Below are 19,413 nucleotides of genomic sequence, written 5' to 3'. Positions count from 1 at the left end.
GCACAGGGCACAGGCAGCCCCCCAGCCCCCCAGTAGGCATGGGGAAGCTCTACCAGCCCACGGGGTAGCCAGGGCTCCCACCTGGGTGATGTGGCACTTGAGCTCGGCGCGCTCCATCTCCCAGGCAGCCTTGGCCTTGGTGAACTGCTGCTGCAGCTCGCTGGCACCGTGCCGCTCCTCCCGCAGCTCCGTGCACAGCTCCTTCAGGGTCACCTTCATGTCCGCCAGAGTCTTGATGCACTCGTTGGGCTGCAGGAAAACAGGTGTGAGCACAGGCAGCAGGAGGGGACCCAACAGGGTGGGACTCTGTGGGAGCTGCCCTCTCTACATCCCAGCCCTGCAGGCTGCTCCCAAGGTGAGGGACATGGGAAGCCGCCAGGGCAGGGGACCATCCACAGCTGCAGCATCCCCACCCATCCATGCACCCTGAGAGGAGCCACAACCCCATGCCACACAGCCACAGCAGGGGCTGATCCTGCTCTGATCCACCCCTTGGGCTCATGGGGGACCCTGCTCACCGTGTTGGGGGTCCAGGTGTCCCCGGCACACATCTTGTTGTCTGCCTGTTGCTGCGGGGCGAGCTCCTCTTCTTCCAGCAGCAGGTACAGCTCCTTCATGCTGTTCACCTGTGGGTGACACCATGGCTGGGGTGATATGGGGACCCACAGCCTGTGGCCAGGGATGGGGGACACCCAAACAGCCCTGGGTGGGACATGAAGCATGAGGGACGCGCCCAACAGTGTGTTCCCCCCTCCAAGGCAGCCCACTGTACCTCCAAAAAGTCCTCGCCCTCACTGTGCACCACCTTGCCCTGGCGCCAGCGCTTGAGGAACCACTTGAGTTTCATGAAGAGCAGGAGGAAGCTCTGCCTGAACTGCTGTGACTCCTGCACCAGCAGGTTCTTCTCCTGGCTCCAGAACTTCTGCTCCAGCCGCCTCTGCAGGTTCAGGCTCTGCAGCTCAAACTCCCGCCGCAGCAGAGCTTTCTGGTGGTCCTCCTTCAGCTGTGGAGAGACAAGTGGCTCCAGGACAGGTGCTGGTGGCAGTGATGTGATGCCTCCCCACCAGGGTCTGAGCTAAGCCCGGTGCCAGCCCCACATCCCCATGTGGGGGAGCTGTGCCACCCTGGAAGCATGCTGGGGACAGCAGGGCCATTGAGGCAGTCCCATGGGGGAAGCCCTGCACGGAGGAGCGTGCTCAGCCTTGAAAACAGGACATGCTGTGTGTGCTCCCAGGTGACACCCAGGTTCCCACGTGGGTCATAGGGCTGGGGCTGGAGGTGGCACTGCCATGGGTGTGAGGACACTTGTCTCCCAGGGACAGAGGCTGTTACCTACTCACCTGGCAGATCTTCTGTGAGAAGTTGTCCACCTCGTCCTTCCTCAGCTGCCTCTCCTGTGAGAGCTGCTCCTGCAGCCCCCGCAGGCTCTCGTTGGCCTCTGACAGCACCAGCTGCAGCTCCTTCATCTGTAACAGCCCGGGGAGAGGATGGGGAAGGTGGGCTGCACTTCCCTGTGTCCCTCCCAGATGGGGCTCTGCAGCTTCTCTCGTCCCCAGCTCTCAAAAGGTTCAACCCCATCCCACAGCCCTGTCCCCAACCCCACTGGCTGAGGGGATGTGGCTCCCTGCCCGTGTCATACCTCGGTGGCATAGGAGTCGTTCTCTTCAGCCCGGCAGGGTTTGTAGCTCTGGGGATGTGCGGGGTCCGTGTCCTTGGTGTGGGGGATGCGGAAAGGGTCGGCGTCCCTAAAATCAGGCTGCTGCATGCGTGGGCAAGTTAATGAGAACAAACCAAAAGAGCGGGAAGAAAAAAAAGCCAGAAAACAAAACAATGGGTCTCCGAAACAGTAAAGAACTACAAGACAACAAAAAGGATGAGGAGGAGAAGGAGCTTCATCACCATGGCGGGAGACAATGCGGAAACCAAAAGGAAACACAGGATGAGGAGACACGTGGCCTGGATTGTTTGGGGAAAGGGGAAAAAAGAGAGAAAGAGGGAAAAAATGTGCAAACACCAGTTACGGTGCCATGCAGTGACTGGGGGAGACTGGGACCTCGGGCTGGGGGGACCACATGCAGAACAATAGGACTCTGAACAAGTGAGTGTGCTCCAGAAAGGGGCTTGTGCCTGCAGCCCCAACCACCACCAACATCCCTGGCCCCTGGCATGAGCTGGGACCCCTGAGAACAGCGGGACAGCAGGGCATGAGCTGCTCTCCACTGCTCCAAAGGTGTTCTCCCTTGGATGCAGATTTGCCCTGAAGCCTTTCTCTCCAAATTACCCTGCCTGGGTACCTCTGGGGGCTGAGGATTCCTGCAAGCGGGGTCCCTACAATTTGGGCTGCTTTCAGGGGCTGCAGGCTGCTCTCCTCCCACCCAGCTCATCCCCAACAAGCAAAGAGCCTCTGAGACAAAATTTTGGGCTAAGCCAGAGAGAGCAGCCAAAACATCAGCCCCTGCTAAGGCGGGATTGCACCTGAGAGCCCCTGGCCATGGGCAGGGCAGCCTTGGCACAACCAGCCTGTGCCAGGATGTCCACTGCCTCCTGCCCTGGGCACACTCTGTTGGAGCAGAGTCCTACCTTGTCCCCGGTGCCACTGGCATGCAGTGAGGTGTTAGTTTGGATTTTGCTCTGGAGAGGCAGGAGGGAGGTTACACTGGGGATCAGGGTTTGCTCCGTTAAAGCAGGAGGAAACGTGGTGGCAAATAAAGCAGCAGCTGCTGTGAGGGATGTGGGAAGAAGCCGTACCTGGAAGTCGGAGGCGTGCTCCTTCTGCAGCCCCTCTTTGGTGATGTCGTGGCTGCTGGGGCTGGAGAAGGGGAATGAGTCCGTGTGCTCCTTGAAGCCGCTGGTGAGGTGGTCCACCTTCCTCACGAAGCAGCCCAGGTCCTGCTGGAGCACACCCAGCCGCATCAGGAGCACATTCATCAGCTTGGCATCGCTGGGGCTGTCACCACCGCTGCCCACCGCCTCGCCCAGCAGCACCCCTGTGCACTCGTTGTCCAAGCAAGCCTTCAGCCCCGAGGTGAAGCCGTTGGCATCCGAAATCAGCACGTCGATCGCTTTGCTGACCAGTGTTGCCTGGTCCCGGATGCCCAGCAAGGTCTCCAGGTCCTTGGGCTTGAGCAGCTTGGCGGGGCCATCGGGCACCTTCCCACTGCCCAGCCCCCTGTCCTGCCCCTCGGCCTCGCTGCTGCCCACGCCGTCCCTCCAGCCGGCGGTGGGGACGCACTGTGCCGAGTCGCCAGCCTCGGCGTCGGTCTCCAGCATGGGCCGGGTGGTCTGGCAGGAGGCCAGGTCGCAGCGCTGGAGGTTGGAGAGCAGCACCCTGTTCTCGTACTGCAGCTTCTTCACCTTGCCACTGAGCTCGCTGATCTGCACCTTGGCCGTGGCCAGCTCCTCCTGCGAGGGCTCGCTGACCACCGAGCAGCTGTCCTCCGACACCGTCACGTCCAGCTCGTGGTCCGACTTGTACTTGGTCAGCTCGTTCAGGAGGAGCTTGTTCTGGTCCTCCAGCTCCAGCAGCGAGCGCCTCAGCAGCTCAGCCTCCTCCTCCACGAACTGCAGGTGCCGGCGCAGCTCCGCCACCGTGTCCCCCGCGTCCCCGCAGCTCGAGACGCCCACCAGGAACCGCGTGTCCTGCCCTGGCAGCTCCCTGTCCCCCTGGCCCTTCATGTCGTCCATCTCCGCCCGCAGCCCGCGGTTTTCCACCTCCAGCTCCACTATCCTCCGGCTGAGGATGTTGGCTTCCTCCTCCACCAGCTTGAGGTGGACCTTCAGCTCGGCCTCCCGGGAATGGGGAGAGTCAGCCAGCTCCTCCACGGAGAGGGAGCTGTCGAGGTCCCCGTAGAGGGACCTGTACTTCAGCAGCTCCTCCTTCATGCCGTCGTTCTCCTTGGCCAGCTTGGTCAGCTTCTTGCACATCAGGGCCGACTCCTCCTTTGCAAAGTGCAGCTGGCACTTCAGGTCTGCGCTGTCCTCCTGGGACAGACAGGGGGTGGGCATTAGAAAGATGCTCCCAGGGGCCACAGTGATTCCCAGAGAGCCCTGGGGACATGCCACCCTCCCACCCCAGTCATCCTAGGGAAGCTGCTGGCTCTGCTCCTGGAGGGGGGAAAGCTTTGAGATCCATCCTGGAGGCTTTCAGAGTGAGCCTGGAGATGGGACGGGGTGCCCTGGATGAGGAGACCCGTGGGTCTTGCCCCAAGAAGGACACTGAGCCACCACCAAGGATGTGTGGACCAAGTCCAGCCTGATCCACCACAGGGCAGAGGGGAAGGGAAAGCTCTCAAGACTCCATAGGGTCACCAAGGTTTCCTCCCAAAAACTGGCACTTTGTCACTGCAACACCCTCGTCAGGGCTCTCTCTGCTCCTCTCACTCAGCTCCCCACGCTCCATCACAGGGCTGAGAAGCAGCTGAAAAACTCTCAAAGTCCCAACCCTCAGCCTTGCTGCCATCACCTTGCCAGGGCACTGAAAACCCAGGCAAAGCCTCAGCATCAGCTCACCAGTCCCTTCCCAAGCGCCTCTGCTTCTCAGGACCGTTTCTCCATGTGTTCCGTTTTTATTTAGCAGTTAGGATCTTGGCTGTTTGCCCAGACAGACCGTTTCTCTGCTCTGGGAAGCTTTTTGGATGGAGGACCAGGATTTCCTGACGTCCAGCTCGCAGCTTCCTGTGCCCTGGGGTCACTCGAGTGCTCTGAGCTCCGGCATGGTGACTGCCAGGAGGGGACCTGCTGGGCTGTGACTCTCACCCCACTGCACCCGCCGGAGCTGGACAGTGCTGGAGGTGGCCAAGCCCTTTGGCTGGGTGGCTGCTGGCCCTGGCAGCCCTCTGCCTGGCTGAACTCATTCCTGTTCCCCTCTCCTTGGCTGGAAAAAGCAAGCTGTCCCCTTCTCTGGGTGCTCCGGACCCGCAGCTCCCCCCAGCCACACCCACGCTCACCCCAAACCCTTCAGCAGTATTTACTCTGCAGACTTCCTGGACTGCTCATAACAAGGCCAGGGGTGATGGAAAGAGGATTCCCATGAGTTTGAGGTGCCATTTTATTCCCTAAATATCCTGCCGTGACCACAGGAACCACCCTGCTGCTCGTCCATGCTCGTGCACCAGGACACGACCTCACTAAGGCGCATTAAAGCTGTGCCCCCCTAATTAGGTGAGGAGATTAGGGGAGGGCTGGCTCAGGCAAGGCAGACATGACCTCAGTTCCTGTTTTTCCAGGGAAAAAAAATAAAAAGCAGCAACCCAGTGTGTCCCTCTACACCTCGGCATCACAGGAGGGACACACATGTCCCCGAGTGCTTCTAGGAGCGGGGCAGACTTCGGTGTTGACTCCATCACCCCCCCAGCTCTGTTTTTGGGGAGTCATGATGCTCAGCCAGCACGGCCGGGCAGGAAAGGGGCCCAGGAAGCCACAGATGAGTCACAGCCTCTGTGCCCGCAGGGCCACCAGCCACGGCTGCGTGGGGACAGGGAGCGGATGGGGGCCACATCCAGGGGCATCTGCACCCCAGGAAGCCCAGAGTTCCTGGAGCATTGATCCCACTGCAGAACTGGGGCTACCCTGCAAACCCAAGCTGAAGGGTCTTGGCTCCATGGGGGTGTGGGAAGCAGAGGGGGCTGGTGTTGTTTCCTGCCCCAGGAGGAGGCAGATGAGGGGCTTCAGCCTCAGGAAGGGGGTGATGGAGGGGCCCCCTCAACTCAGGGCAGAGCTGGCTGTAAGTGCTCCCTGGGGAAATGAGGGGAAGGATGCCGGGACCATCAGCTGGCCAGAAAGAGCTCTCAAGAATGGAGTTAAAGGGAGATGATAAAGACTGAGGGGGAAAGCCTTTGAAGGTCTGGGGGTCCCTGTGCTGTGGCTGCATGGAGTGGGCTGTGCCAGCATGGATACAGATGACCCAGAACTCTTGGGCTGCTCAGGGTTCCTGCCATGAGACAGCAGTATGTCAGGAATGGCTTTACAGGGTCTGCCTCCACGTCCCAGCTTTGGGGGAGCAGATCTGCTCCCCAAAAGAAACCCTTCAGGTCTTTTGCCTTTGAAAGAGGATTTTTCCTTTTGCCTTTCTATCCCCGCAAGAGCAGCTCTGCCTCTCCGAGCCCTGGTAACAGCATTAGCGGTCACAGCAGCTCAGCTCAACAGCAAGTGACAGCTGAAATCCTGCTGCCACCAGCAAATCCCCCGTTCCCTGTGCTGCCCTGGCAACCTGTGAGGGGCAGGAGTGGCGTGGCCTCCAGCCATCCCCACAGGGACCCTCCGCTCCCCCAGATCCCGTGAAGCTCCCAGGCCACCCTGAAGCACAGCTGCTTCAGGAGGGACACGGGCTGCCAGAGCCACGAGGGCAGAGGCAGCTTTGCAGTGTAAAAGCCAAACTCCTTCAGCTCCTTACACAGGGAAAGGGTTAAAGCCACCACCCGGCCACTGCTGCTCCATTGATAAATGAGACAAGGGAGCGGCTGAGGACAAAGAGGATGGCCCAGCACATCAATCCCTCCCTTATGCAGGGGCTCTGAGAAGCAGGAAAGCTCTGCAAAGCCCTGTAAGGAGGGGATGGCGCTGCCATGCCCAGGTTTACTCCTGGTCTGGGTGTAGTGTCCAGCTGGCACCATGACCCGGGGTGTTGGTGGGTCACTGTGGCGTGCCCTGGGTGCTCAGGTGCTGATACCTGCACTGATGGCTTCTTCTCAGTCTTGCCCATGGAGCGAGACCCCCGCTTCTTCAGGGAATTCTGCAGGAAAAAGAGAGAGTTATGACCCACAGCGAGGGCACTGCACCCCAGCAGTGACAGACAGACAGACAGACAGATGCAGTGCGCATGGACATCAGCGTTGATGTTCCCACATGCTTGTGGACCCCAGGAAAAACCCGAGCCTCGGTGGGCTGAGGCAGACCCTTTGCTTTGAGGGAGCTGGACTGGCAAGCATCACATCATGAGGTTTAGCCAGAAATTCCCCCTGCAGGCAAACGAGCAGTGAAAAAGCCGGAGTGAGCAGGAAATGAGCCATGGAGAGTGGAGAGGCTGAGTCACAGTCCCTGTCAGGACTGAAAGGAGTGGGGAATCCAACCCCCAGGCCAAGGGACAGCTCTCAGGACATTGCAGTGTGGGAGCAGCAGATGATGACATTCCCCATCGCCTTTTCCCCAAGCAAGGGACATGTCCTGGTCCCTCAGCAGCACGATGCTGACTCTGCTGTCAAGGTCACAAGGGGACACGTGGGACAATGTCCAGGCTAGTGAGGACAGCTGGGAGGTGGGGAAGGCAGACAGAGCAGCAAGAGAGACCAGAAGCACAGGAACAATGCAGGTGCCCGGAGAAGAGCCAGTTATCTGGGGAAGGGAGCTGGGGGAAGACCCTCAAGCACATCCACACAGCCTCCCGTGAGCGCTGGCTGATCCGTGCAGCTGCCCTGGACCTATTTCCAAGCTGGTGCTGAGGCCCAACAGCCAAAGAAAGCAGCTGTGAAATGTAAGCTGCTGCCTGTGCCAAGGTGCCGGGCTCCAGGCTTTCCTATTAAGGCCACGACCATCAGTGGAGCTGCTGGAGCTGCAGAGCCTCTCCCAGGGGCTGGCTGTGCCACATCACATCCCTCACCCCCACCGTGCTGGGGACTGGAGCTGGCAAGGGGCAGCACCAGCCCCAGACAGCCCCAGGCACAGCACCCCGGGGCAGATGTGGATGTCACTGCTCCACCCTGGGAGCAGCCTTGGGGTGGCCATGCCTGAGGGTCCTGTCATGGCCGAGTTTGGTGTGGCAGGCTTGGCATGGGGTACCCAGATTGATCCCACTTTTTCCTACCCCTTTAGGAGACAGAAGAGGGGGAAATGCCTGTGCCTTCGGGAACGATCCCCAGACAATTATCCAATTATGGGAGAAACCTCGTGGAAGGGAGGAATAATCAGCCCCGAGGGGTGAGTGCAGCCCGGCACAGTCCCTGGCTTTGGCTGCTAACAAGCTCTGCCAGGCTCTGTGCCCTGCAGCAGCAGGGAGGAGGAGGGCTTTTAGCTCACTTTGTCTAATGTTTGCCTAATTAGCACTCTGCAATCAGTGACTAACCCCAACGCCCTTGCTAGCCTGGGGACAAAACATCCCGAGCTTGGGGACCATCTCTGAGCCTGTGGCAGCCGGCAGCGAGGAGCCCTATCCCACCCCAATCCCACCCCACGCTCTTCAGCCAGGACAAGGCAGCAGCTGTCTCTCGGAGCTCCCCACGCTGACCACACAACCATTTTCCCTGCCTGTTTTCCGAGCTCGGGAGAGCTGCAGCGCGGCTCCTGCTGCTGCCATTTGTTATTCAGCCCGCGCTCCCGGCTGCAGGGGAACCCATTTCACAGCTCTCAGCGGGGCTCTTAGCGCAGCCCGGGGACGAGACACCCCGCGGGGGGAACGCTGCTCCGCGCCACCGGCGCGGGGATGGCTGAGAGGCCACGGGGACAACCACAGCTGGATCTCGCAGCTTCCCAGGAGCTGGGCTCGGCTTTAAGCGGGGATGGCCCCAGAGATCGCAAGCCGTGCGCAGGAAGCACGGTGGGGGAAGTGAGAGCCTTCCCTCGGTTCTGTCTCCTCCCCCACGCTGCCCTGATGGCTCAGCCAGAGATGCATCCCGAGGTTCCCCCGGGACCAAAGGCATCCCGGGCAGTAGGGAAGTGGGTTACAAGGGCTGCAATGGATCTCAAGTCCATGCTGTCACCAGGATGCCTTTCCCGTCACCGAGGTTGACATCGATCCCGGCCAGAAGCTGGTCCCAAACACCGCAGGACATGGAATGCCCTGGACCTGTCTATCTGGGTACATTTGCGGCTGCCCAGGACACAGAGGGGATTGTGTACCCATCCAGCTCTGCAGCACCACTGGGACACCATAGGGACACCGCTGGGACATCTCAGCCCAGTTTGAGCCAGCAGGATGTGGTCAGGATACAGCCAGCACCAGGCACTCTGCCAAGGACAGGGACCCCACACATCGTGCGGAGCTTTGCTCAGATGGAATTGGGCACGGCCCAGGGGGCTGGGCTGAGCAAGTGGCCAGGGACATATAAAGTGTCCCTAGTGCAGTGGGGAAGTCCTGTAGCCCCCCTGGATGGGGCAGAGCCAGCCCATGCCCGCAGGGTGGGACGAAGCCTGCTGAGGGAAGGCGCTGCTCAGGTTTCACAAGCATCTGCAGCACGGGTTGGGTTTCAGTGACTCAAGCAGGGTTGGGGGATCCCATGATCCGGGGCCAGGACACCTGCTACGAGCAGAGCCTTGGGGACGCCTCCCCGTCCTCCTCCCGTGTCCCACTCACCTCTCGGAGCTTGTCCATCTCGTTCTGCACCACCTGCTTGGCCAGCTCGGTCTCAATGAGCCGCTGGCGCAGGTCCTCGTTCTCCTCCTCCAGCCTGATCCTTTTCTTCTCCACCACCTCCAGCTCATTGTGGAGCCGCACAGAGACGTCCTTGGCCACCTGGGGACACAACAGGGCTCTCATCAGACTGGGCACAATGTGCAGGGGGCTGAGACCACAGCCCCTGGGCACCCACAGTCCTTGTGCAGAGATCACCAGGCAGTTGCTGAGACCCTCTGGAGCAGACACTATGGTGGGTGACCCCTGGCCCCTGAGTCTGTCCCCTCCATCGTGTGTTGTGACTGATCTTGTTCCTTCACCAGCTGCAAGGCTGCCCTGCATCCCCATCCCCCGGCCAAACCCTGCCTTCTCCAGCCTTAGCATGGTGCTGGGGGATGTTCATCACCTTTTTTCCCCATATCACAGTGCTGGAAAAGCCCCCAGAAGGCTGGAAGAGTTGGTGGGCAGCCACAGAGCAGGCAGCCTCTCACTGCAGGCAGCAGCTGTGCTGGTCAGGAGAAAGGCGAGCTGCTGCATCACATTACAGAAAAACCAGCAGCTGCCCCAGGGTGAAGGGTGCCCACATCCACCCCAGAGCTCCCCCCTCCAGATCCCTGCACAGGAGCAGTCCCCAGCATAAAGGGAGCTTAATAACACGAAATATTCACTCCTGCATTTGCAGGACAGCAAAAGTTGTCCCCAGTGCCACTGGTCTCCCACACAGTGCGTGGTATCAGCACTGTGGAGGCAGCAGCAAGCCGTGCTGCAGGGCTGGGGGACCTCAGGGCACAGGGTCGGGCTCCTGTTCCCCCGAGGATGGGCTGTGCTTTCCTTCCCAGAAAGGGAGAAGCTGGAGGGGGCGTTTTTGGCAGCAGCCACCCAAGCTGGGGGGGAGCTGATGGGCGGTTTGGGGAGGGGATAGGGGCCCCAGCAGGGATGGGCAGTGAGGCAGGTTCGCAGCCCCACACTTGTGGCACATCTTGGCTCCAGAACCGGCTGTTTTCTGCTGGAAAAACAAAATTAGTCCTCGAGCTGTTGCACATCCATCCTGAGCTGTCTCCGCCTGCCACTGCACCCCCCTCTTGGCAGCAGTTTCGTTGGTGAGAGCCCTCAGCAAACACTCACCAGGCTCCTCCAGGGCGAAGCAACGTCACCCTGCAGAAATCCCCTTGTCCTGCCCCTCGTGCCACCATGCCTGGGGCTCTGCAAGGTTTTCCCGATGGCCGAGAGAAGCAGCTCCCAAGCCTGCAGAGTCCTGGTCCCCACACTCCCTCCCTGCACATTCGTGATGCCCCATCCCGCAGTGGTGGTCCCATCACATCCCCATAGGAGCAGGGTAGGGGAGCGCAGCCCCAGGGCACAGAGCTGGGCTGCAGCCTGCCCAGGATGAGCCTCACATATGGCACATTCTCAGGCAGTGCTGGCCCTCTCCACCACCAGGATCCCCTCAGACCACCTGTGAGCTGACAGCACTGCTCCCCACTTCCCACATCACCACTGCTAGCAGGGAATCATGATGTCTCCAAAAAAACTGCGCATCCCCACAAACCACACATCCTCACAGAGCTCCCTGCACCCCAACATCCCCTGCCACCTCCATGCTCACAACTCATCAAAATCCCCTTTGGGGGCTCTGCGGGCTGCCTGGGTGCGGAGGTGGCCTCCCAGGCTGACCTTGACGTCCTGCTCGAGGCTGTGGATGAGCTCGCCGTCCACCTGGCCGGTCTGTGCCACGCGCAGGCTGCGGCGCTCGGCCTTGCGCAGCCGGTACTGCAGGATGCGGCAGGTCTTGCTGGCCTGGTCCAGCTGCTGCCGGAGCTCCTGCAGCTGGTACACGTCCTCCTCCATGTACACATCCCGCATCTCCAGCATCTCGGCGCGCAGCTCCTCGATCTCATCCTGCGGGAAGACGCTGTGTTAGACCCCGCAGCTTGCTCTGCCCTCTTTTCCCCTGTGACACCTCCCCACCATGGCTCTCCATCCATCCATCCATCCATCCATCCATCCATCCATCCATCCATCCATCCCATGAGCCTTTTTCACAGGTCTTCAGTGCCTTGGGCCAAGCCCAATCCTTGCAGGAAAAGGCTCAGAGCCAGCTGGGTGCTGTCACCCAGGGGTGAGCCAGTCAGCCAGGGGGGAACAGCCAACACAAGCGCCTGAGAGAGTTTGTGGTGAAAGAAAGAGGAAGTTGGGGGAGGGAGAGGAGCTGCAGGAGCAGCTCAGGCGGCGGCCATGGGGAGAAAAATTAGGTTATCTTTGGAAAAGATGTGTCAGGGAGGCAGGCAAGGGAAGGAGGAGATGGCAGGCGAGGACAAGTCCCGTTAGGGGAAGCGACATGGGGACACGAACGAGATGCCACCAGTCTTGGGGACCAGAGGTTGCCCCTTGTTTTGCCACCAAGCAGCAGTCCTTGGGCTGGGTCCTCTGTTCCCAGTCTCATCAGCTCTCCCAGTGACCTCCTCCAGCACAGCAGAGCCTCTGGCATGGAGCAACTGTATCACTGTCACAGCAGGGCCGAGGGTGACATCCTGCTGGCACCAGCACTGACCCAAAGCCTCCTCCAGGGCTGTGGCACACAACCACTGTGAGGTGTCCAGTGCCACTTCCCCATCCAGCACAGGACTGTAGTCACTGGGGATGCTCAAGGACTGTCCCCTATGGTCCCTGGGGACCAACCAAGCTCTTTCCATGTTACCCTGAACATGGTGTCCACCCAAATCCTCCAAGCAAACACTCCAGCCATCACACTGGCTGTTCTTGACAGGACCTGGTGGGACCAGCACGCTCCTGGGAAGGGATCAAGCATCTGCTTTCCTGCCACAAACCCCTACCACCGAAGACCTCCTGCCACTGCCACTTGAGAAGTGAGGGGCTCACGCTGCCACCCTGCACCATGCACAGTCAGGGAAGGGACAAAAGGATCTGGCAGAGGCACTGGGGGTGCTCAGCCCTGATTCACCCTGGGCAGAGGGGACAGGGGAATGCTCCCCATATTCCAGTGACAGTGACCGAGAGCCTGAGATGGCAGCTCTGTGCTGGCTCTGCCAGGCGCTGGCACAGTGGCTGCCACACTCACCCGGCCTGACAAAGCCCCAGCTGCAAGAACTCCCCGAAAGGAAAAGCCAAGCCCGGGGAAAGGGCTGGCAGCTGCGGGGACAAGTCACAGTCGCTCACTGTTGGCTTTAAACAGTCTGTGACAAAGAAGGAACGACAAACAGACAATTCTGGATTATCTCCTGGCCTGGGCTGCCGGAGCCCGGTGGCACCATGGCCACCAGTGTCGTGTCACCCTCCGCTGCTCTGCTTCTTGCCAGGGGGTCTTGAGAACAGACCTCTTTTTGTTCTGTCTCAGAGCAGAAACAGCCCTGAGGCTTTGAGATGAGCAGCAGGGGTCCCAGGGACACCCAGCCAGGCTGTTCCAGGGACAGCCAGACACTGTCCTGTGAAGGAACATCACTGCAGACATGTTTGAGTAAAGTCAGGTGTGAAACCCCCCAGGGACAAGCCACATGTGCTGGCAGGCAGTCCTGCAAGGGCTGTGATGCGCCCTGGGAACCCCCACCAGCACTTCCAGCTCCCTGCCTGGCAGGGCCACAGCCCTGGGGGCACCAGCAAAACCCCTATAAACCAAATCAGCCTGGGGAGCTGGTTTGTGGCATCTGCTCCTTGGGAGCCTTCATAGGGAAAAAAAGGCGTTATGGATTGCAGGTGAGCAGGCGCACTGCAGCGGGTGGGGAAAAGAGCCTTTCACCGCCAAAGGCAGGCGAATCGTGGCTGGAATACAACTGCAATCCTGCTTCAGTGCTGACCGTTCCAGCTCTCATTTGCCGTGTGGCTTTCCCAGGCAGCAGCTGATCAGGGCAGGGAGCAGGGACCTTGGAAAAAACCCAACCAAATCTTGCATTTGCTGGAAGAAATCCTGGGCTTGCCCTGCTAAGAGCTCCTGCTTGTTTATGCTTTGGGTTGTAGCAACCGTTATTTTAGGGGGAGGCTGTGTCCAGCATGTCCAGCCTGGGCAAAGCCTTGAAGTACAGCCATGGAGTGGGGCTGGGGGCATCTGCAGCACTTGGGGGGCTGGGAAAGCAGTGCCTGTCTTTGCTCCAGCTGCAGGAGTTCACCCACATTCCGTAACGCCAATAAATCCTTGGATTGGGTGCAGCCTGGCAGGCGCACAGCCTGCCCCAGTTTGGTCCATGGAGGCAAGCCGTGCTGCTAAGCTACAGTAAAGGGATTAGGATTGGAGAGTGGAAAAATGCCAGCAAACTGGAAGAGAGCTTGGAGGACAGAGCTGATCTGCTAAGGCAGCACATGGGGTGCACTGGGGTCCCCTCACAGCTTCAGGGGTCCATGAAGGCCACGGAGCCTCACCCTTTGCATCTGCACATTTTCTGGAGTTGATACCCAACTCAGCAAAATATCCATTTGGATTAATGTGGGAGCAGAGCCAGGAGCTGAGGAGAAACCCCACAGAAACATCCCAAATTCAGGGGTGGCATTGTGGGCATGGAGCACTGTCAGTGATGTTAAATAAAGCGTGAGATGGTGACAGGTGGGCAACACTGGGGAGGAGATAAATGACCTCTCCAACACAAATGGCCCTGGGGACTGCCATGCTGGGCCACTTGCCCTGTAAACAACAGAGTGCCCATTCCCATGCGAGGTCACAGCCTCCCAGCACCCATGGGCTCCTCCCCTGCTTTGTCCTCCAGGATCACCCACCACCGCATCCCATCCCATCTCTGTAGCAGCAAAGATTTCCTGCTGTTTTTACACTAGAAATCCCCTGTCCTGAAAAAAACGCTGGGAATCTGCAGTCCAGGGAGACTCATTTGAATGCCCCAGGGACTGTGTGCAGAAGCAAACACCCCATTCCGTGGCTGCAGGAGCCAGGTTACACTCGGTGGAGGAGCTCAAGAGACAACCTACCTTAAAGCTCCTCCGCAGAAACCTCGGAGACACTGTCTCTCCCCGGGGAGATCATTAAGGAAACTAAGAAGCGGAAAGGTGGGATGCAAACTGCCTGTTTCCAGTTCAGGAGAAAGAAACCATGCATTTTTAGAGCAGGAGGAGGCAACAGCTGTGTTCACACGTCCACTTGAAGGACATCAGCTCTTTCAGGAAGGGCTGAGCTTTAGAGTGATGACCCTGAGCAGTGACAGGGCAGGAGAGGGACCAGTGGAGATGGCAGAGCACACCTCAGAATGCACATCGGACCCATTACAGGTTGCAGAAACAGAATTAAACCCTGGGATCTCCAGCCCAAGGGGAGTTACACGCTGATTTCGGCACCTGCAAGAATGCAGCAAGCTCCGAGCAGAGCAGGGGACACACACTGTGCAACCCCAGCAGGACCTGCAGAAGCAGAAAGCAGCAAGGGACACAAAACAGGCTCACACAGTGCAGCCACGGCTGGCTGTGGTGCTGCTGGCAGCACGCACCCCCACTTTGGCAGCCCCAGGCTCTGGGGCACAGCCAAGCAGCAGCCGCCTGTCCTTCCAGCAGCCTTTTGGGGGGCACAGCCCTGCCTGCACCCTCCAGCTGCACCCCTGAACCTCAGCAGAGGAGGAGGAAGGGTGGGAGGCGCCTGGCTGCTTGGCAGAGACGCCTTTGTGCGGAGCTGGGGCCGCGCTGGCAGCGAGTGTGCCTGCGGCTCGCCTCGATCCCCGTGCAAAGACTGGGATTACCGTGCAGGAGAGCAACAAGCACGGCTTCCTCCGAGATTACAGCACAAAAGCAGCAGCTTTCCATTAACTCTGAGCGCCCGTCAGGCAGCACAGGGAATTATGCTAGAATTTGCATGGGAAAAAAAAAAATCAGAGGGGATTTTTAAAGGAAACTGCCCAGGGTGCTCAGGCATGTCCCCTGCCAGCAAGGGGAACCCAGAAAATGCAGCTCACCACAAGCCCATGCCAGGGTGCAGTGGGTGGAAGGATGAGCAAGGCACGCCCGTGTCACCCACAGGGGTTTCTTTGGGTGCATTAAGAGCAGCTCTAGCCCAGCTCTGACAGCAAACACCGGCCATCCTTCCCCCCATGTCACACAGGAGCTCAGTGCAGCAGCCTGTGCGCTGATCCCTGCCCCTGGCTGGCATGGCAGCTCCCCCTTGGCAATGGGAGCGAGGGAAAAATCAACATTTCTCAGCTGTACACCTGCCCCCATAAATTACCAGGCAAACAGCTGGGAGCTCTCTGCAGCCCAACCCATGTTGTGCACCATCCGAAAAGGCGCGAGGCTGCAAAACCCCTTCAGGGTGGCTGCTTGGCAGAGCCCTGCTCCCCAGCTCTGCAGGTGGTTACTGGGACTCCCAGGCATGATCCCTGCCCCTGTGGCCAGGCAGGATCTGGGCAGCAGCAGAGCAGGGACTCAGTGCCAGCCAGGCTGCCCAGATGCAGCCCCAATGCCCCTGTGGGATGCTCTCAGAGAGCCCTTGCTGCTGGCATGGCTGCCTTGGGGGAAACAAGGCACCCAGGCACTCTGAATGTCTCTCCACAGAGCTGGGAAATGCATGCAAGCCCCAAGGGATGTGGGATGACTCAGGGCAGGGAGCAGGAGGGGGACAGGCAGCAGGAAAGGGCAGGCAGGACTGAGTTCCCAGCGTTACACAGCTCTTGCCTAAATCCCTTCCCGCGGAGAGGAGAGGAAAGGGTTTGCAGGCATCGTCTCCCCTCGCTCCAAACCCTCCCGTGCCCACTCTTTGTCTGCCTGTCCCTCTGCAGCTGCTGCCATATCACATCTCACATTTTCCAGCCTGCTGAGCAGGGCTGGGAACTGCTCTCCATCGCACGGCTCAGCAACAGCGCAACGGGGCAAGGACACCCGAGACACCTCCTCCCTCACCAGGCTGCCAACCTGCATGTGAGAAACAGCCCTTTTTGGGAAAAATGCTTGGAATAACCCGTTCAGGGGTGTCACAGCAGGTGCACAGGCCTGAGAGCAGGGGTAAGAGGAGATCCCAGCCCGCCCAATACACCCAGAGCGGGAGGAGGGAAGCAGAGCCTTGCACAAATCTGGGCTGCAAAGAGAAATGGGTGAAGTGTGCTTAAACAAGTAGGTTTTATTATGGCAGCTGAGGAAAGATGGGACGTGAGCTGGCGCTGCTGGAGCACTGCTGGGAAGCTCCCAAACCCAGCGTGCATCACATGGGCGTAGTAGCACCACACACGTCTGGCTCGTGCCAGAACGTCACCAAAGCCCTCCCACCCCCAAAAATCCTCATCTCGCTCTAAATATGCACTAGGTTTCAGCTGGTGCTGATGAATACACGAAAAAATATTCATTTGCAGCTATTTGGGTGAGTCCTAGGAAATAAGTCACCTGGGCTAAGTCTGATTCATCCACTCCTGAGCGGAGGAGAGCTGCATGGCAAGATGGGCAGTGCCAATCCCTTAGGTTAGGGCTTTATTTTTTGCCCTAAGTCCTGAAATGCCTGAATTTTTAGCACAGATGGCACAAGCCAGCACTCTGCTGCAGCCCAGCCCAGTTTTCTGCTCCTTGCTGGAGAAACGAGGCAAATCTTCCAACATTTTTTGGAGCACGAGAGGCATGTGCTCTGGGCTTCTGCCCAGCTGGAGCCAGGGTACCACCCCAGCCACCTCCTGCTCCAGTGTCAGGAAAAGCGAGCTACAACACGGAAACACGGATATAAGCAGGATGCACATGGCAGGGAGGAGACACAAGTGCTGGCAAAGAAGGGACGATGCCACCAGCATCCCCATGGCCATTCTTGGTGCGTGCCTCCAGCAGCTCTCCCCTCTCCCACTGCCCCTGGCCAGGGGATTTCAGCTGCCACCCCTCACGGCAGGTAAATCCCTCGCACCCCGCACGCCTGCAGCTTGCCAGGAAGGAGATCACGCGGAAATGGAGGAAGCGCCGGCTCTGTCCGCAGGAATGGCAGCACTGGCACTCGTGTTCTTGGAAACCAGAGGGGCCTCATCTGTATTTTTCCAGCTCCCAGTAAATCAAAGCCCTGAAGCTGTTGCTGCCAATTCTGGCAGGAGTTGGGACACCAGCTGGGAACTGGGGCTTTGCTAATGGACAAAGGGCCTGATTGGGCATCTTCGAGCGCATCACCCAATGCCCACCTCGGGCTGGAATCCTGACACTTTCACAAACTTGGGCAGCAGCAGATGACAGCTGGCCTGACTTCCAACCTGCAGCACCCAAAGAGCAGCTGGGGAGCCTTGGTACCCAGCTCTGAGCTCCCAGCAGGTGACTGCCCAAGCAGCTCAGCCACAGCTCTACCCTGAAGGAGAGAAGGGGGAACAAAATGCCTGCAGCCCCCCTCAGGAGGTGGCACCTGGTGGGTGCTGGTGCCCACCACGCCGAGGTGCATCAGGCTGATGACAGGGACGGCTCTGTGTCCCTGTCCCCTCATGGCACATCTGCCCTGGCTCAACCATGCCCCCATGCACCAGGCAGACCTGGAAAAAGGCCCCAGGGAACCTGGGAACCAGCGGGAAGAAGAGAGCTGGAAAATGTCCCCAGGGTCTGGCAGCAGCAGCAGCAGGCAGGGAGAGCAGCAGGGAGCCATGCCCAGCTGCCAGGCCATGCCCAACTGCACGGGGTCAGGTTATGCCATACTGTGTCCCAGGATGCCCAGCTGGGCTGAGCACACCCATGCCATGCTGAGCTGTGCCTTGCTAAGCTTTGCCAGCTGTGCCAAGCCTTGCCGTGCCAAGCTGGGTCCATGCTAGGCTTGGCCGTGCTGCACCCAATGTGCCATGCCAGGGCAGGCCATGCCTGGCTAACCTGGCCCATGCTGTGCCAAAGCTTGCCCTGTGCCAAGCCATGCCATGGAACATAGAGCTGAGTGGTGCCCAGACATGCCACACCACTCTGGACCATGCCCAGCTGGGCCGTGCTGTGCCACACTGAGCTCTGCCCTAAGTCCAGTGTGGCCATGCCAGGCTCAGACAAGCCAGGCCCTACATCCAGTCATGCCATGCTGTGCCAAGTCAAGCCCAGCCACCCCTGGCTGTGCCATGTTCAGGGATGCCATGCTGGGCTGAGCCATGCCAAGCCCTGCATCCAGCCATGCTGTGCTGTACTGCCCAACTGAATCAAGCCAGGCTGAGCCAGGCCATCCTGAGCTGAGCTGTGCCCTGTGCCCAGCCTTGCCCTGGGATGCTGAACTGCACCAGGCTGTACCCAAGGATGCTGTGCCACACTGAGCTGCACCTCGGGATGCAGTGCCATGCCATGTCATGCCATTCCCAGGGATGCTGTGTCATGCTGAGCCATGCTTTGGGATGCCGTGCAGTGCTGTGCCATGCCATTGCCAGGGATGCTGTGCCATGTTGCACTGTGCACAGGGATGCCATGCTGTGAGGACAAGAGATGCTGTATTGTGCCCAGGGATGCTAAGCCGCGCTGACCCCTGCCCTGGGGTTCCTCACCATGCCATGCTAAGGCCAGGGAAGCTGCTCCATGCTGAGCTATGCCCTCAGACGCCCAGCAAAGCTCTGGGACGTTAAACCCCGCTACAGCCAGGGATGCTGACCCTGACTAACCCTTGCCCTGGGATGCCACGCTGTGCCACTACTGCCCAGGGATACCATGCCACACCGAGCCGTGCCAGGGATGTCACGCCACGCCGTGCCCACCTTGAGATAGTCATTCTCGGAGCGCAGGTCCTCCAGCTCGCGGAGCAGCCCGTCGGTGCCGGCGTCCAGCAGCTCCTCGGTGAGGTCGGAGAAGGCGAGCGAGGTGCTGAGCTGCAGGCGGCTGCTGGCCATGGACGCGGCCGAGGGCTCCTCGGGCAGCGGCGACGCCTCTCCGGCCGAGGGCGGCGGCGGCGGGGCGCTGCCCGGGGACTCGCCATCGCTGCCGCTCAGCCCCAGCTCCAGCGACAGCAGCTTCGCCTCCTCCGAGGCGCTGCAGTCCGACACCTCCGAGCTGCTGTCGGTCAGCCCGGACCCCGGCCCGGGCCCGGGCATCGAGCGGGGTCCCGACCCCGTCCTTCTCGCCCCGGGGGCCGCCGTGTCGGTTCCGTGCCGCCGGCCCTTCGGCCGCACCGCGCCGCGCCCCGCCGGCCCCTTGCCTCCGGCCCGGGCCCCCGCCGGGCCCCGCTTGTCGGGCCGCCCGTCCTT

The 19,413-nt window shown here is 59.9% G+C and overlaps 1 protein-coding gene across 2 annotated transcripts in view; it reads right to left on the bottom strand.

Annotated features, from left to right (window-relative positions):
* SOGA1 (suppressor of glucose, autophagy associated 1) overlaps positions 1-19,349 on the bottom strand; it is a 29,586-nt gene extending 10,237 nt beyond the window's left edge. The window contains exons 1-10 of one of the 2 annotated variants that reach the window (XM_042050563.1): positions 18,928-19,349; positions 10,997-11,221; positions 9,284-9,442; positions 6,668-6,730; positions 2,749-3,981; positions 1,640-1,759; positions 1,341-1,466; positions 773-1,003; positions 519-626; positions 82-249 (exon numbers count right to left, since the gene is read on the bottom strand). In XM_042050563.1, coding sequence (XP_041906497.1) covers positions 82-249; positions 519-626; positions 773-1,003; positions 1,341-1,466; positions 1,640-1,759; positions 2,749-3,981; positions 6,668-6,730; positions 9,284-9,442; positions 10,997-11,221; positions 18,928-19,260 — 2,766 coding nt within the window. In that variant the 5' untranslated portion in view covers positions 19,261-19,349. The remainder of the gene's footprint in view (positions 1-81; positions 250-518; positions 627-772; positions 1,004-1,340; positions 1,467-1,639; positions 1,760-2,748; positions 3,982-6,667; positions 6,731-9,283; positions 9,443-10,996; positions 11,222-18,927) is intronic. The other variant, XM_042050572.1, reaches the window with a different exon arrangement.
* Between the last annotated feature and the right edge of the window lie 64 nt (positions 19,350-19,413).

The sequence above is a fragment of the Corvus kubaryi genome, unplaced genomic scaffold (assembly GCF_017639235.1).
Source record: "Corvus kubaryi isolate FWS band 111438036 unplaced genomic scaffold, C.kubaryi_AGA036_p1.0 134, whole genome shotgun sequence".
Taxonomy (NCBI): domain Eukaryota; kingdom Metazoa; phylum Chordata; class Aves; order Passeriformes; family Corvidae; genus Corvus; species Corvus kubaryi.
This window is presented reverse-complemented; position numbering and strand designations above follow the sequence as displayed.